At 45.7% G+C, this 17,989-nt stretch overlaps 1 protein-coding gene across 31 annotated transcripts in view; it reads right to left on the bottom strand.

The window, feature by feature from the left end:
- Positions 1 to 17,989, bottom strand: part of LOC110501039 (CUGBP Elav-like family member 2) — a 227,764-nt gene that overhangs the window by 70,594 nt on the left and 139,181 nt on the right. For all 31 annotated transcript variants that reach the window (XM_036957414.1, XM_036957410.1, XM_036957413.1 and 28 more), the window contains 2 exons: positions 15,415 to 15,611; positions 69 to 151 (listed from right to left, as the gene is read on the bottom strand). In XM_036957414.1, coding sequence (XP_036813309.1) covers positions 69 to 151; positions 15,415 to 15,611 — 280 coding nt within the window. The remainder of the gene's footprint in view (positions 1 to 68; positions 152 to 15,414; positions 15,612 to 17,989) is intronic.

The following is a 17,989-nucleotide window of genomic DNA, read 5'->3' on the forward strand; positions in this document are numbered from 1 at the left end:
AGATGTCCCCTGGTAATCACTGACACTGCGTGACAGCAGGGCAGCGTGGGCCGTGAACACACACTCACCCCTGTTAAGGTCTTTATGTTATGCAGTGCGTTCTGGGCTTCAAGGGCAGCTTTCCGTGTGTAAAACGTGACAAAACAGCACCCTGGGAGAAGAGAGGGGGAGAGAGATGAACATGATAAGCAACCAAAAAAGTGTCCTTAATTTATTCATACAGTTTTATGTCATCCGTCAAAAGTAGGCTCAAGGAGAAACCAGCTTAGCATTTACATGAAGAAAACATTCACGATTTTAAAACAATTCAGTATTAATGACTTGAGTAACAGTATTTCAGAATGACAGAGACACATCAAAGAGAGAGAAGGGGAGAGAGGGAGGGAGGACAGGAGCCAGTCAGAGAAAGAGAGAGAGCGAAAGAGAAAGAGAGAGAGCGAAAGAGAAAGGAGAGAGAGAGAGAAAGAGACAGAGACAGAGAAATGAGACAGAGAGACAGAGAGAGAGAGACAGAGAGAGACAGAGAGAGAGAGACAGAGAGAGAGAGAGATAGAGAGAGAGAGAGAGAGACAGACAGAGACAGAGAGAGAGAGAGACAGACAGAGACAGAGAGAGAGACAGAGAGAGAGAGAGAGACAGAGAGAGAGAGAGAGACAGAGAGAGAGAGAGATAGAGAGAGAGAGAGAGAGAGAGAGACAGACAGAGACAGAGAGAGAGAGAGACAGACAGAGACAGAGAGAGAGACAGAGAGAGAGAGAGAGACAGACAGAGACAGAGAGAGAGAGAGAGAGAGACATGAGAGAGAGCGAAAGAGAAAGGAGAGAGAGAGAGAGAAATGAGACAGAGAGAGAAGGAAAGGTCTAGTCATTATACAGTATATGAAATAGTCATCTCCAGTGTAGGTAGCAGACAGTCCAGCTGTAGACCATTAAGCCACAGTCAGCAGTATAAGGAGCAGAGGAACTGCTGAGTCATGTAGAATCACTTTTCACACATTTACAGTTTTCAATTCCTCATTTTTTGAGATGTGCGTGAATGACTAGTCCTGCTGTCCATCCATCTCACTTCCGTTATGTTGCACAGGTACCCCGTTGCAGAGGGGTTGATGATTGCATTCTATTGGAAAAGGTGGCTTTAAAATGACCAGCGTTTTCATATGGTGTTGTCTGTGTTTGGGATGGTTAAGGTCTTGGCCTAGCATGAAGGGACTGCACTGGGATTTCCATAGAGTAGGGCTTGTGTATGGGCAGGTTTGAGCTTAGTGTAACAGTAGTAGTCTGTAGTACAATTCCCATAGTGTATAGCCTGTGTATAGGAGGGGTTATCCTAGCATTAGCTGTGTGCTGTGATGTCCATGGTGTGGGGCCTGTGTATGGGAGGGGTTAGCCTAGCATTAGCTGTGTGCTGTGATGCCCATGGTGTGGGGCCTGTGTATGGGAGGGGTTAGCCTAGCATTAGCTGTGTGCTGTGATTGCCACGTTGTGGGGCCAGTGTATGGGAGGGGTTAGCCTAGCATTAGCTGTGTGCTGTGATGCCCATGGTGTGGGGCCTGTGTATGGACAGGTTTGAGCTCCGTATTAGCACTGTTGTCATTCCCATAGTGTAGAGGCTGTATGGAAGGGTTAGCCCAGAGTCTGGAAATACATGTGTATTGTGGTTCCCAAAGCACACAGCCTATTTAGCTCTTATAGTGTCATCATAGGTATGGGGGGGTTAGCGTGTTAGTGGTGTGTATTGTGATTCCCTAGCATTAGTGTTGTATCAGCGTTGCTTAGCCTAGCATTAGTGTCTTAGCCTAGCATTAGTGTCTTAGCCTAGCATAGGCCTATTGTGATCTCCATAGCATAGGGCCTGTGTATGGGATGGTAAGTGTAGCAGTAGTGGTGTGTATTGTGATTCTCATAGGATAGGGCCTGTGTATGGGATGGTAAGTGTAGCATTAGTGGTGTGTATTGTGATTCTCATAGGATAGGGCCTGTGTATGGGATGGTAAGTGTAGCATTAGTGGTGTGTATTGTGATTCTCATAGGATAGGGCCTGTGTATGGGATGGTAAGTGTAGCATTAGTGGTGTGTATTGTGATTCTCATAGGGTAGGGCCTGTGTATGGGATGGTAAGTGTAGCAGTAGTGGTGTGTATTGTGATTCTCATAGGGTAGGGCCTGTGAGGGCTAGCGATGCGGCCTGTGGTTGACTGTCCCTGTTGGTGTGCTGTCAGGAAGAGGATCAAAAAGCAGAGCATTGTTCTCACACACTAAGGCTGCGTTTAGACAAGCAGACCCATTTTTTGGGTCTCATCAGGTCTCTTCACATCAGATCTTTTTCCATATCAGGTATTTTTCAGATCGTATGTGATTTATCAAAAGAACAATTAGTGAAAAAAATGCATGCACAAAACTAGCAGTAGTGTACTCAATGCTGTGTCCGAGACCACCTAAAGCCAGACCAATTCAAGACCAAGACCGGAGGGGGGGCGAGACCGATTCAAGACCGGAGGAGGGGCAAGACCAAGTCAAGACCGGAGGAGGGGCAAGACCGAGTCAAGACAGGAGGAGGGGCGAGACCGAGTCAAGACCGGAGGAGGGGCGGAGACTGAGTCAAGACCAGAGGAGGGGCGGAGACTGAGTCAAGACCGGAGGAGGGGCGGAGACTGAGTCAAGACCGGAGGAGGGGCGGAGACTGAGTCAAGACCGGAGGAGGGGCGAAACTGAGTCAAGACCGGAGGAGGTGCGAAACTGAGTCAAGACCGGAGGAGGGGCGAGACCGAGTCAAGACCGGAGGAGGGGCGAGACTGAGTCAAGACCGAGACCGGAGGAGGGGCGAGACCGAGTCAAGACCGGAGGAGGGGCGAGACTGAGTCAAGACCAGAGGAGGGGCGAAACTGAGTCAAGACCGGAGGAGGGGCGAGACCGAGTCAAGACCGGAGGAGGGGCGAGACCGAGTCAAGACAGGAGGAGGGGTGAGACCGAGTCAAGACAGGAGGAGGGGCGAGACCGAGTCAAGACAGGAGGAGGGGCGAGACCGAGTCAAGACTGGAGGAGGGGCGAGACCGAGTCAAGACCGGAGGAGGGGCGAAACTGAGTCAAGACCGGAGGAGGTGCGAAACTGAGTCAAGACCGGAGGAGGGGCGAGACCGAGTCAAGACCGGAGGAGGGGCGAAACTGAGTCAAGACAGGAGGAGGGGCGAGACTGAGTCAAGACCGAGAACGGGAGGGTGACTAAGGGTCCGAGACTGAGTCAAGACCGAGACCGGAGGAGGGGCAAGACTGAGTCCAGACCGAGAACGGGAGGGTGACTAGGGGTCCGAGACAGAGTCAAGACCGAGACCAGAAAAATGCAAGTCAAATTAAAGACCATGATTAGAATTTAGTCAAATCAACCACCATAATAAGAGTTCAGAATGTCCAGTATTTCTGTGTTCATATTTCAGAACAACATATGGATTCTTTAGACATTCAGAATAGTGAAGAAATGTATGTTGATGAAAATAGAGCCACTCTACATATATTACTATCCCAAACACAGTGGAGTACAATGGGCCTTCTCCGCCTTCAGAGAAGGGCTAAGAGTTGTTAAAATAATGAGTATAATAATAATGATCTGATTTAAAAGGGTTTGTCGATAAGGGTTAACACTGAGGGTTAACACCAATTAGAATTTTTATTTGCTGGTCTCTGGGGAGATGAATCTAGCTAGCTAAGTCAGCCATCAGCTAGGCCATCAGAAGCTATATAAAGGCATATGCCATTCAACTGTATTTAGGACAACGTTTGTGTGAAGTAACAGTGGAATCAAGCAATCCCATTTTGCCTTAATGGGTGGGACTGTTTTTACAAAAACTTCTGCCTACTTGAAGGCCAGCAGGTGTTAACAAAGAGGATGTCGTTGCTAATGTGTTAGCTTCTCTCTTTTCAAGAATAATGATCATCATCTGCTGAGGGGAACTGTGTTTTTTTATTCCAGCGTGTTTGTGGTGTTAGCCATCTCTTTGAAAATAACTTGTGTGTGTGTGAAACATGGTTGCATTTAAAGTGGAACTGACAGCATTTTAGCAACATGACATTTACAACCCCAGGAAGAATATGACACATTTTTAAACATTTTCTGACAAGTGACCACTTAGATATGGTCATTTTCATAGATTCTTAGAATGTTTGGTTATTACGGACAGTAAGGCATTTGTGAAAAGTCTATAGTAATATAGAGTGGGAAAGCGGCCGTGCATTTGGACAATTAATAGACACTGCAGTAAACAAAACCTAATAAAAACATCTGTCTTGTCCAGGACCGGAGTCTACACAGACTGGTGCGCTATAGCCAATCAGAGCTACAGTAGGCCTTTATACAAACAAGCCATTTGTCACGCAGACCTTCCATCATTCATTTTGAACTGGACTGTGTGTTTACGGGCAGTTGTAACAGCACGACTTTAGATCATTAGAACGCATTCGCCAAAAGTCACAAAATACACCTGAATAGATTTCTGCAAATATGTAAATACCACAAGGTTCTCTCGCCCTTAGTTATGAACATCAACAACAACAAGGTCCACAACTAATGCTAGCCAGAGCAAGATAAGCTAAAATCCAACGAAGGAACATTAGATAAACCCTCTCAAACCTTTTCAGCTAGTTGGCCGTCAAAATTGCACTGATAAACAATGGGGAATTGTAGCCACGTCCTTCTGCAGCTTGCCTGCCAATGCATGATTGTCCCAACCAAGCACCCAAGCTAACTGGCTAGTTAGCTAGCTTTCTACTTCCAGACACAAATGAGAGAACAACTCACTCACCTTGACTAGCTATGACTTTTTTTCAACTTTTACTTACACGGTCATATTCAGGAGGTGTTGCGTGTTCGTAAATTCATCAGTTGTTCTGCGCTCTGGCACACTCAGACGAGAGTGCTCTGAAATCGGAGTATATAATTTTTTTTATTTAACCTTTATTTAACTAGGCAAGTCAGTTAAGAACAAATTCATGTTTACAATGACGGACTACACTGGCCAAACTCGGACAACGCATGGCCAATTGTGCGCTGCCCTATGGGACTCCCAATCATGGCTGATTGTGATACAGTCTGGATTTGAACCAGGGTGTCTGTAGTGACGCCTCTAGCACTGAGATGCAGGGTCTTAGACCACTTGGGAGCGCAGTTAGTCAAAGTGAATTTGTGAATGCAAGAGATATTCTAATTGGATAACAGTTGTTCAAGTTCTTGCTAGCTAACCAAATGACACCTGCAACTCTAGCTGTGTATAGCCACCGAAAAACGATGTGAGGGGAAAAAGTCAGTTGCTCACCCACTCCTCGAATGGCATGGCATGACATGCTCCTAGCAGCTAGCTAGCTATCTATCCAGCTAACGTTAGGCTCCGTTTTTTTTAGCTTGCTACAGTACATAAATAGACACTCTAGCCTATTAGCCATGTTATGACTGACTTGTGATCATTGCCCTTGCTAGTTTGATTGTATTGACATTCCCATCCTTAGTTACAATCGTCCGTTTTTGTCCAGAATAATGAGTCATTGAAACTGAAATCCCAAATGGAGACAGCAAACAATGTAGCAGGCCAGCTGTGTATTGGGGAATTATATGAATCATGCATTGAACTGCATCCATCTATTCTGCCAACAATGCCTTAGACTTCGGCATGGAACGTTGAGTCAAATAGAACCTATTTTTAAGATCTCTTATAAAGTTGGTTTTGTAGCATAAACTGGGAATTTGATATTTTTGACTGATATTATGATTTTTTGTTTGTTTCATATCTGCAAAGTAGTTAAAACTCTGTCAGTTCCACTTTAAACTTTAGGTCCCCGGTTACTTGGTGTGCTAAACGTGAAATGTTTTTTTGCAATGGGAAGTAATAGTCAACTGGGAAATGCTAATTGTTTTGTTTTTGTTTTCTTATGAATGGGACCTACTGGTTTATGGACTGCTTCTCCTTTACAGCATGCTGTGTGTGACTGCTGTCTTTCCATCGGCCCTATGCAGTGGTATAGTGGTTTCTGGAGAAGTGGGTATATTAAACATTTTGCCAAAAAGTTAACAGCCTGCCCAGCAAAGGAAAGGAACGCTGTTTTCATGAGTTTTCACAGATTTTCACTATCAAAATATCAAAAATGTAAATATAAATAAAATACAAAAATGTGATGGTTTAAGTCCACAACAATGCTTAAACCTCACCAATCTGATTGGGTGGGCTTGTCAGGGCCTGACTCCCCAGTGGATGTACCTCTGTTCACCCAGGCCCATCCATGTCTACACCCCTGATGCAAAAAGCACGTTGACAATTGTGCATCACAAATAGCCTACTAACCAACACTTCGGACTTCACTTTTTAAATACCTGGTTTGCATACCCATTGTTGGCTTAGTTACCATATACTGGTAGATATCATAAATTGAAATGTCTTTCCTACCCTACGCGCTACCGATGTGATTCTTCTGTGAGCTGCTCTATGCCAAAACACGTTGCGAGCTGCAAACGTCCTGCCTGCACATGATATTCCGCTGAAACGAGGTTATGTGCTCGGCACACGAGGCTACTTTATGCATGATTGCTCTATTGTACTGTATAATTGATAAGTCGTATAGCTCCACTACGCTACTTTGATACGCATCAGTAGGGATTAAGAAGTCAGTATACGCAACGTCCACCGAAAAATATGTGAGTGTACAGCTTATACCCGTGTATAGCCTCCACTAGACCACTGGCCCTTTGTGTTTTACTAAAAGTGCACCCTCCTACATGAGTGACCTGGTATTACGGTTAATCTCCTTTCAGAATCACCAACCTGTCACACACTGAAGACCTATAGGTTCACCACTGTACTAACCTGTCACACACTGAAGACCTATAGGTTCACCACTGTACTAACCTGTCATACTGAAGACCTATAGGTTCACCACTGAAGACCTATAGGTTCACCACTGTACTAACCTGTCATACTGAAGACCTATAGGTTCTCCACTGTCACACACTGAAGACCTATAGGTTCACTACTGTACTAACCTGTCACACTGAAGACCTATAGGTTCTCCACTGTACTAACCTGTCACACTGAAGACCTATAGGTTCACCACTGTACTAACCTGTCACATACTGAAGACCTATAGGTTCACCACTGTACTAACCTGTCACACACTGAAGACCTATAGGTTCACCACTGTACTAACCTGTCACACACTGAAGACCTATAGGTTCACTACTGTACTAACCTGTCACACACTGAAGACCTATAGGTTCACTACTGTACTAACCTGTCACACACTGAAGACCTATAGGTTCACTACTGTACTAACCTGTCACACACTGAAGACCTATAGGTTCACTACTGTACTAACCTGTCACACTAAAGACCTATAGGTTCACCACTGTACTAACCTGTCACACACTGAAGATCTATAGGTTCACCACTGTACTAACCTGTCAAACACTGAAGACCTATAGGTTCACTACTGTACTAACCTGTCACACACTGAAGGCCTATAGGTTCACCCACTGTACTAACCTGTCACACTGAAGACCTATAGGTTCACCACTGAAGACCTATAGGTTCACCACTGTACTAACCTGTCACATACTGAAGACCTATAGGTTCACCACTGTACTAACCTGTCACACACTGAAGACCTATAGGTTCACTACTGTACTAACCTGTCACACACTGAAGACCTATAGGTTCACCACTGTCACACACTGAAGACCTATAGGTTCACCACTGTCACACACTGAAGACCTATAGGTTCACTACTGTACTAACCTGTCACACCCTGAAGACCTATAGGGTCACCACTGTACTAACCTGTCACACACTGAAGACCTATAGGTTCACCACTGTACTAACCTGTCACACACTGAAGACCTATAGTTTCACCACTGTCACACACTGAAGACCTATAGGTTCACCACTGTACTAACCTGTCACACTGAAGACCTATAGGTTCACCACTGTACTAACCTGTCACATACTGAAGACCTATAGGTTCACCACTGTACTAACCTGTCACACACTAAAGACCTATAGGTTCACTACTGTACTAACCTGTCACACACTGAAGACCTATAGGTTCACTACTGTACTAACCTGTCACACACTGAAGACCTATAGGTTCACTACTGTACTAACCTGTCACACACTGAAGACCTATAGGTTCACTACTGTACTAACCTGTCACACTAAAGACCTATAGGTTCACCACTGTACTAACCTGTCACACACTGAAGATCTATAGGTTCACCACTGTACTAACCTGTCAAACACTGAAGACCTATAGGTTCACTACTGTACTAACCTGTCAAACACTGAAGATCTATAGGTTCACCTCTGTACTAACCTGTCACACTGAAGACCTATAGGTTCACCACTGAAGACCTATAGGTTCACCACTGTACTAACCTGTCACACACTGAAGACCTATAGGTTCACTACTGTACTAACCTGTCACACACTGAAGACCTATAGGTTCACCACTGTACTAACCTGTCACACACTGAAGACCTATAGGTTCACTACTGTACTAACCTGTCACACCCTGAAGACCTATAGGTTCACCACTGTACTAACCTGTCACACACTGAAGACCTATAGGTTCACCACTGTACTAACCTGTCACACACTGAAGACCTATAGTTTCACCACTGTCACACACTGAAGACCTATAGGTTCACCACTGTACTAACCTGTCACACTGAAGACCTATAGGTTCACCACTGTACTAACCTGTCACACACTAAAGACCTATAGGTTCACTACTGTACTAACCTGTCACACACTGAAGACCTATAGGTTCACTACTGTACTAACCTGTCACACACTGAAGACCTATAGGTTCACCACTGTACTAACCTGTCACACTGAAGACCTATAGGTTCACCACTGTACTAACCTGTCACACACTGAAGACCTATAGGTTCTCCACTGTCACACACTGAAGACCTATAGGTTCACCACTGTACTAACCTGTCACACACTGAAGACCTATAGGTTTTCCACTGTCACACACTGAAGACCTATAGGTTCACTACTGTACTAACCTGTCACACTGAAGACCTACAGGTTCTCCACTGTACTAACCTGTCACACTGAAGACCTATAGGTTCACCACTGTACTAACCTGTCACATACTGAAGACCTATAGGTTCACCACTGTACTAACCTGTCACACACTGAAGACCTATAGGTTCACTACTGTACTAACCTGTCACACACTGAAGACCTATAGGTTCACTACTGTACTAACCTGTCACACACTGAAGACCTATAGGTTCACTACTGTACTAACCTGTCACACACTGAAGACCTATAGGTTCACTACTGTACTAACCTGTCACACTAAAGACCTATAGGTTCACCACTGTACTAACCTGTCACACACTGAAGATCTATAGGTTCACCACTGTACTAACCTGTCAAACACTGAAGACCTATAGGTTCACTACTGTACTAACCTGTCACACACTGAAGGCCTATAGGTTCACCACTGTACTAACCTGTCACACTGAAGACCTATAGGTTCACCACTGAAGACCTATAGGTTCACCACTGTACTAACCTGTCACATACTGAAGACCTATAGGTTCACCACTGTACTAACCTGTCACACACTGAAGACGTATAGGTTCACTACTGTACTAACCTGTCACACACTGAAGACCTATAGGTTCACTACTGTACTAACCTGTCACACCCTGAAGACCTATAGGTTCACCACTGTACTAACCTGTCACACACTGAAGACCTATAGGTTCACCACTGTACTAACCTGTCACATACTGAAGACCTATAGGTTCACTACTGTACTAACCTGTCACACACTGAAGACCTATAGGTTCACTACTGTACTAACCTGTCCCACCCTGAAGACCTATAGGTTCACCACTGTACTAACCTGTCACACACTGAAGACCTATAGGTTCACCACTGTACTAACCTGTCACATACTGAAGACCTATAGGTTCACCACTGTACTAACCTGTCACACACTAAAGACCTATAGGTTCACTACTGTACTAACCTGTCACACACTGAAGACCTATAGGTTCACTACTGTACTAACCTGTCACACACTGAAGGCCTATAGGTTCACCACTGTACTAACCTGTCACACTGAAGACCTATAGGTTCACCACTGTACTAACCTGTCACATACTGAAGACCTATAGGTTCACCACTGTACTAACCTGTCATACACTGAAGACCTATAGGTTCACCACTGTACTAACCTGTCACACTGAAGACCTATAGGTTCACCACTGTACTAACCTGTCACACACTGAAGACCTATAGCTTCTCCACTGTCACACACTGAAGATCTATAGGTTCACCACTGTACTAACCTGTCACACACTGAAGACCTATAGCTTCACCACTGTCACACACTGAAGGCCTATAGGTTCACCACTGTCACACACTGAAGGCCTATAGGTTCACCACTGTCACACACTGAAGGCCTATAGGTTCACCACTGTACTAACCTGTCACACACTGAAGACCTATAGGTTCACCACTGTACTAACCTGTCACATTGAAGACCTATAGGTTCACCACTGTCACACACTGAAGGCCTATAGGTTCACCACTGTACTAACCTGTCACACACTGAAGACCTATAGGTTCACCACTGTACTAACCTGTCACAGACTGAAGGCCTATAGTTTCACCACTGTCACACACTGAATACCTATAGTTTCACCACTGTCACACACTGAAGGCCTATAGGTTCACCACTGCACAAACATGTCTATAATAGATATTACGGCTGTTAAGAGACTGTATTAATGTTTCAAGAAAGGAGTGTATATATTTGGCCTGGTGAAGCAGTTTTAACGTTCTGACTGAATGGAAGCTCATAATTAGGAGTTTTTTACTCCACTGGTCTCGGGGAAAAAGTACGAGTCCTCACTGTCCGAGACAGATTCAAGACCGAGTACACATGTATCCAACACAGAAACAAGACCGAGACACTCAATATGTGAGTTCACTGAGTGTACTGTGAATAGCCTACCTCTCTCTCAACATTTATATGAAGGCCAACAAGGCATAAAACACACCACACACACTACACTAGAGATACACACACATGCAGGCATGCACAAAACACACAGAGGAGAAAGAAAATATACACACACACAAAACGCAGAGAGAGGGGAGGGGAGTAGAGAGCAGCCAGTGAGAGGAATAGAGATTAGGAGAGAGACGGTGTTCATAAATGCTTTATATCTACTGAAGGAGCCTTTTGACTGCACAAAAAACCTGTGCCCTTCTCATACTGTCAATAACAACATCCACAAGTCCACACCATCATATTAGACAGAGAGAGGTGGGTAGAGAGAGGTGGGTAGAGAGAGGGTAGAGGAAAAATAAAAGGGATGAGAGAGAAGACAGGGATGAAGAGGCACGGATGATTGGAGAGGGGTAAGAGAAGAGAGGACTGGCATGGAGGGAGGGGTGAAAAAGAGCAGAACGATTTCGTCAGATTGCCGATTGAGTGCAGCCGACGAGGAACAGAATGTTAGCATGGTTTATTAACAGAGGAGAAAGAGGAGAGAGAGCAATAAAGATGGAGAGAGAGAGAGAGAGAGAGAGAGAGAGAGGAATGAAAAGCACTCTTCTGGTTGTGCAGAGCTAGATGGAGGAGATGAATGGGAGGGAGGGGGGTTATAGACCACTCTACACCAGGTTCCTGCACTCTTCACTGGGCCCCAGCACCCAGGAAGAACCCCTTCACCCCCGTGACCCCAGGGCTCCACTCAGCCTCTGACCCACATTCATTAACTCTGCTGCTGCAATTACTGACCACACCACCCTCTGGTTAGAGTGACTACACGGGAGAACACTATACTCTGTGTGTGTGTGAGTGAGTGAGTGAGTGAGTGAGTGAGTGAGTGAGTGAGAGAGAGAGAGAGACGGGAGAGACATAAATAGATCATACTCAATAAAGCAGGAGAGGAGTGGATTGATAGAGGGGGAAGAGAGTGAGAGACGGGGGTTGGGAGGTACAACCATAGTGGCCTGTGTTGAAGAGAGTGAGAGACGGGGGTTGGGAGGTACATTCAGCCATAGTGGCCTGTGTTGAAGAGAGTGAGAGACGGGGGTTGGGTGGTACATTCAGCCATAGTGGCCTGTGTTGAAGAGAGTGAGAGACGGGGGTTGGGAGGTACATTCAGCCATAGTGGCCTGTGTTGAAGAGAGTGAGAGACGGGGGTTGGGAGGTACATTCAGCCATAGTGGCCTGTGTTGAAGAGAGTGAGAGACGGGGGTTGGGAGGTACATTCAGCCATAGTGGCCTGTGTTGAAGAGAGTGAGAGACGGGGGTTGGGAGGTACATTCAGCCATAGTGGCCTGTGTTGAAGAGAGTGAGAGACGGGGGTTGGGAGGTACATTCAGCCATAGTGGCCTGTGTTGAAGAGAGTGAGAGACGGGGGTTGGGAGGTACATTCAGCCATAGTGGCCTGTGTTGAGAAGATTGGATCTTTGACAATATCTCCTTATGTCCACTGTACCTTCAGACCAGATTAGGACACACAGCACTTTACACTTTACAAATCCACCACAACTAACTGTGGAAAAACGGCTCCAAATGAAATCCTCAAAACGCTGTTTCCTGGCTAACCCTGAACACACTGAGTAGGCTTCCAGCACTGCACTGCTCTCCTATCCAGGCAACTAGCTTCACCACTGAGGCATGCCAATACACCCCCCCCCCCCCCCCCCCCCCCCCCGTTATAAAATCCACCTGCAGTCGCTCACTAATTGGACTTGGGTAGACAGCTAACAAAGCGTATGTCTTGTTATGGCAATCTAATTGGCTGTGCTGCTTTAGGAAAGAATGAAATAAATCAGTGTTCTGACTCAGGTCGGCCCGGTCTCTACTGAATCCATTAGAGGAGATAATTGTGTTGGGAGGCAAAGCGTTTGCCCAGCGTTGCCTCAGCGTTGTGGGAGAATGCGGTTGAATTAGAATTGTAACGGTGAATGTGTGCCACAGGAGAGCTGGATGCCCCTGGATACTACAGTGGGAAACCCCAGAGTGGATGTACATGGAGAGTGGTGATGGAGAATCAGATACTGTGAGCTATTATTATATTGCAGCGTGTGTGTTGCTGATATGAGGAGTCGTTCTTTCAGACACCATGGCTGGAAAATTGTGCAGTATATACAACTTGCTAATGAAGACATTACACCCATTTTGTGTGTGTGCGCGCGCATGTGTGCATGCTGTGCCTCTGTACCCAGGAGGACAGGTGCGATCATTAAGATGAATGACATAGTATGTCCCCTGCCAACACACACACACACACACACACCTGTGCTGTACACACCCGGCTAGACAACAGACGCAAACAAACCTGGGATGCAAACTCTTGGAGAGAGAGGAGGACTGTCTTTGTTTACACCTCTGGCCCTCTCTCATCCCCCTCTCATCCCCCTCTCTCAGTGCTAAATCAAATTCTATCTCGCTCTCTCCACTCATCTGTTTATTGACTCTTAACACATTAAAGCAACAGCAGCCAAACTAAACTGTCCAGACTGCACTGGCCAGCGTTCACACAGACACACACAGCATCCATCAGATAGTCCAGGCCTGGGACCAGACTCAACTCAACTAGCAGTTGCCCTTCCTGCAGAATAACCATCTAAAGACAACCAGACCACTCAGATGGGAAACACTGTCTACGAACTCACTGGTGTTAAATGTATTAATTGTGCCATCTTTACATGAAAAATGTATGAAAACATTTTCTAGAAGCATCAGTAACAGTATGGGTAAGGAGGAATGTGTGTATCAACTGGAAATGTGTATCTACCATCAATAGATTAGAGAAGAATGGAGAGAGAGAGAGAAAAATTAAAATAAACTCCACTTCACAAATCCAAATTACTCTAGTAATAGTCAAGAGAGAAGGATAGCTGTTGACCCGGCCTCTGGATCACCAAGACCGACGGAGCACACTCCCTCAACCATCTAACTGAGACCACTCTGAAAATATGGTCATTCATTTAAGCTAAACAGACCGGGGGAAAAGGGGCACAGTTTCCTTGACACCAATGAAATGGGAATTGGCTCCTGTGCAACTGTGGAGCCGAGGGGGGCCATTGCGGCTCCACCGTGTGAGAGGGCTCTGACAAGGCCATGTCGCGCCAGAGAGTGCTTACTTAACGACGAGAAAACAACAGCGCCTAAAGCCTTGGAATATACAAGCCTAGACAGAGCTCTATCAAACAGCCAATTTCCTGTTCAATCCAATCCTCCATTTTACAGGCCAGAGAAAGAGAGAGAGCGAGAGATTGTTGAGTGTTTACAGTCTCAAGGAAGAGATGAGAGGCTGTTCTCCCTACTTAAAGTAAAGTGTCTATGAGTGACACTCTCCCACACTTTGACTGATCAACCAGATAAATCAGAGCGACTCAAGGGCTTAGCAACAGAGGAAGACACAATGGAGGAAGAGAGGAGAGGCTGACGAGAGCAAAGTATTGGCCTCATCCGTTACGGAGAAACAAAGAGGAAGAGGAGTCATCCAGAGGTTAGGGACACAGACAGAGGAGGAGATGCAGAGAGATGGAGAGGGAGAAAGAGACACACAAGCATGAACACACTCAGACACACACGCATACAAACACATAGCACATGACAGTGAGCTTAGGCCGAATGATTTGATTTAGGCGTGTCCCTGTCTCCTCTTGGCAGACTGGTGAATTGCTGTGTCAAGGCTTGTGGGAGCTTGTGACTCAGAAAGAGAGAGAGGGGGATGGAGAGAGAGATGAGGAGGGAAAAGAGAGAGCAAAACAGAGAGATGCTGTGGGGATGAGGAGGTGAGGGAAAGCGCTTGCTCTTTCTCTTCCATTCTTCCTTTTTCATTTCTTTATTTAGTGAAGATAAATCAAATATGACATTAACAGGTGTGTGTCTGCAGTGGCCCTTACCAAAATCTCCTCTCTCTCCGTCTCCCTCTCCCCCATACATCTTCCATCCGCCTACTCCCACTGTCTCCTCAAGCTGCCTGTCATCACAGTGCTTTCTGTTGTCTCGCTCTCGCTCCCTGTGTTTGATGTGTGTCTGCTAATGTGGCAGCAGCATTGTCTCATTGTCGGCTCTGCTGCCTCTTTTGTTTTCTCTCTGACTTGACAAGTTCATCAGGAAAAGGCGGATGAGATGAACATGTATATATTCATTGTGTTTTGTGTCAAAGACACAGTTTCAGAGAAATATCAGGCTGGAATTAATGGAATTGATACATGTGTACTGTACAGTATGCCTTTGTGTTCATTGCTTGCTTGTGTATTGTGTAGGATTGCATAAGCAGTGAGTGAGTGATTCTCCATCTTAACTTTGTTCGGCTGAGCGCTCTGGCTGTTGTGTGTGTGTGTGTGTGTGTGTGTGTGTGTATGACTGTCTCTCTGCCATACCTTTGCTCTGTGGAGGGTTCTGGCTGCGGTCTCGGAGGATGTTGATCTGATAGACGGCGCCATAGGGCTCAAACAGCTCCTTCAGCTCCTTCTCTGACCAGGAGCGAGGGATCTGGCCCACGAACATCTTGATGGCGTCTGGGTCGGGCTGGTCCGAATGCTCCAACGCACCGTTCATCTTCCCGGCCGTGCCGTTACTGAAAAGAGACCACGGGGGGGTGCTAGGTTACATAACAGATCATAGAAGCTACACTACCGTTCAAACGTTTTGGGTCACTGAGAAATGTCCTTTTTCTGCCCACTAAAATAACATCAAATTTATCAGAAATACAGTGTAGACATTGTTAATGTTGTAAATGACTTTTGTAGCTGGAAACGGCGTACAGAGGCCCATTATCGGCAACCGTCACTCCTGTGTTCCAATGGCACGTTGTGTTAGCTAATCCAAGTTTATCATTTTAAAAGGCTAATTGATCATTAGAAAACCCTTTTGCAAATATGTTAACACACCTGAAAACTGTTGTTCTGATTAAAGAAGCAATGCAACTGGCCTTCTTTAGACTAGTTGAGTATGTGGAGTATCAGCATTTTTGGGTTCGATTACAGGCTCAAAATGTCCAGAAACAAATAACTTTCTTCTGAAACTCATCAGTCTATTCTTGTTCTGAGAAATGAAGGCTATTCCATGCGAGAAATTGCCAAGAAACTGAAGATCTCGTACAATGCTTGTGTACTACTCCCTTCACAGAACAGTGCAAACTGCCTCTAAGCAGAATATAAAGAGGAGTGGGAGGCCCTGGTGCACAACTGAGCAAGAGGACAAGTACATCAGAGTGTCTAGTTTGAGAAACAGACGCCTCACAAGTCCTCAACTGGCAGCTAAACTTAGATTAGCTAACACAACGTGCCATTGGAACACATGAATGATGGTTGCTGATAATGGGCCTCTGTACGCCTATTTAGATATTCCATTTAAAAAAATCAGCCGTTTCCAGTAGTAATTTACAACTTTAACAATGTCTACACTGTATTTCTGATCAATTTGATGATAGTTTAATGGACAAAAAATCTTGGAGAACATACATGCACTATTGGACGTCAAGATATCACCTCACCACTTGATAGACACTTTAGAACAAAATCATTCTATTAATGAAATTGCGTGGCGTCTGGATGGAAAGATTCCTCCATCACGTAGAGTAGGTGACTTTGACAACACATCACTCCAAAGAGACGCCATGTGATTATAGCCATCCAATGATCTATCTCCACACGGTTTAAACAAAGAATTCGAATCCACCTCCTTCCTATAAGCCACATTTAGACTGTTACACACGGTGTACCTACCACCTTGCGTGGTGGGCTATCACATTAATTGATGTGACGTATTTAGGGGAGCGGACACCTGCGGCGATTGATTAGTGAGTTGTTCTTCGTGCCCTCTCCCGTCCCCTATAATTCTGTCTCTATTTGTGACTAATATATATACAGGTAGACCAGAGGGGTCCTGATTGGCAGATGAGGTACAACCCTGATTGGAAGCACCTGCTGCTCATCTGTTGATTTGACCTACACAATGAAGAACGCTGTAAAGCTGAAGCGTCTGTGTGCGCTATCCCTGACCTACACAATGAAGAACGCTGTAAAGCTGAAGCGTCTGTGTGCGCTATCCCTGACCTACACAATGAAGAACGCTGTAAAGCTGAAGCGTCTGTGTGCGCTATCCCTGACCTACACAATGAAGAACGCTGTAAAGCTGAAGCGTCTGTGTGCGCTATCCCTGACCTACACAATGAAGAACGCTGTAAAGCTGAAGCGTCTGTGTGCGCTATCCCTGACCTACACAATGAAGAACGCTGTAAAGCTGAAGCGTCTGTGTGCGCTATCCCTGACCTACACAATGAAGAACGCTGTAAAGCTGAAGCGTCTGTGTGCGCTATCCCTGACCTACACAATGAAGAACGCTGTAAAGCTGAATCGTCTGTGTGCGTTATCCCTGACCTACACAATGAAGAACGCTGTAAAGCTGAAGCGTCTGTGTGCGTTATCCCTGACCTACACAATGAAGAACGCTGTAAAGCTGAAGCGTCTGTGTGCGCTATCCCTGACCTACACAATGAAGAACGCTGTAAAGCTGAAGCGTCTGTGTGCGCTATCCCTGACCTACACAATGAAGAACGCTGTAAAGCTGAAGCGTCTGTGTGCGTTATCCCTGACCTACACAATGAAGAAGGCTGTAAAGCTGAAGCGTCTGTGTGCATTATCCCTGACCTACACAATGAAGAAGGCTGTAAAGCTGAAGCGTCTGTGTGCGCTATCCCTGACCTACACAATGAAGAAGGCTGTAAAGCTGAAGCGTCTGTGTGCGTTATCCCTGACCTACACAATGAAGAACGCTGTAAAGCTGAAGCGTCTGTGTGCGCTATCCCTGACCTACACAATGAAGAACGCTGTAAAGCTGAAGCGTCTGTGTGCGTTATCCCTGACCTACACAATGAAGAAGGCTGTAAAGCTGAAGCGTCTGTGTGCGTTATCCCTGACCTACACAATGAAGAAGGCTGTAAAGCTGAAGCGT

Source organism: Oncorhynchus mykiss, chromosome 21 (assembly GCF_013265735.2).
Source record: "Oncorhynchus mykiss isolate Arlee chromosome 21, USDA_OmykA_1.1, whole genome shotgun sequence".
In the NCBI taxonomy this organism is placed as follows: domain Eukaryota; kingdom Metazoa; phylum Chordata; class Actinopteri; order Salmoniformes; family Salmonidae; genus Oncorhynchus; species Oncorhynchus mykiss.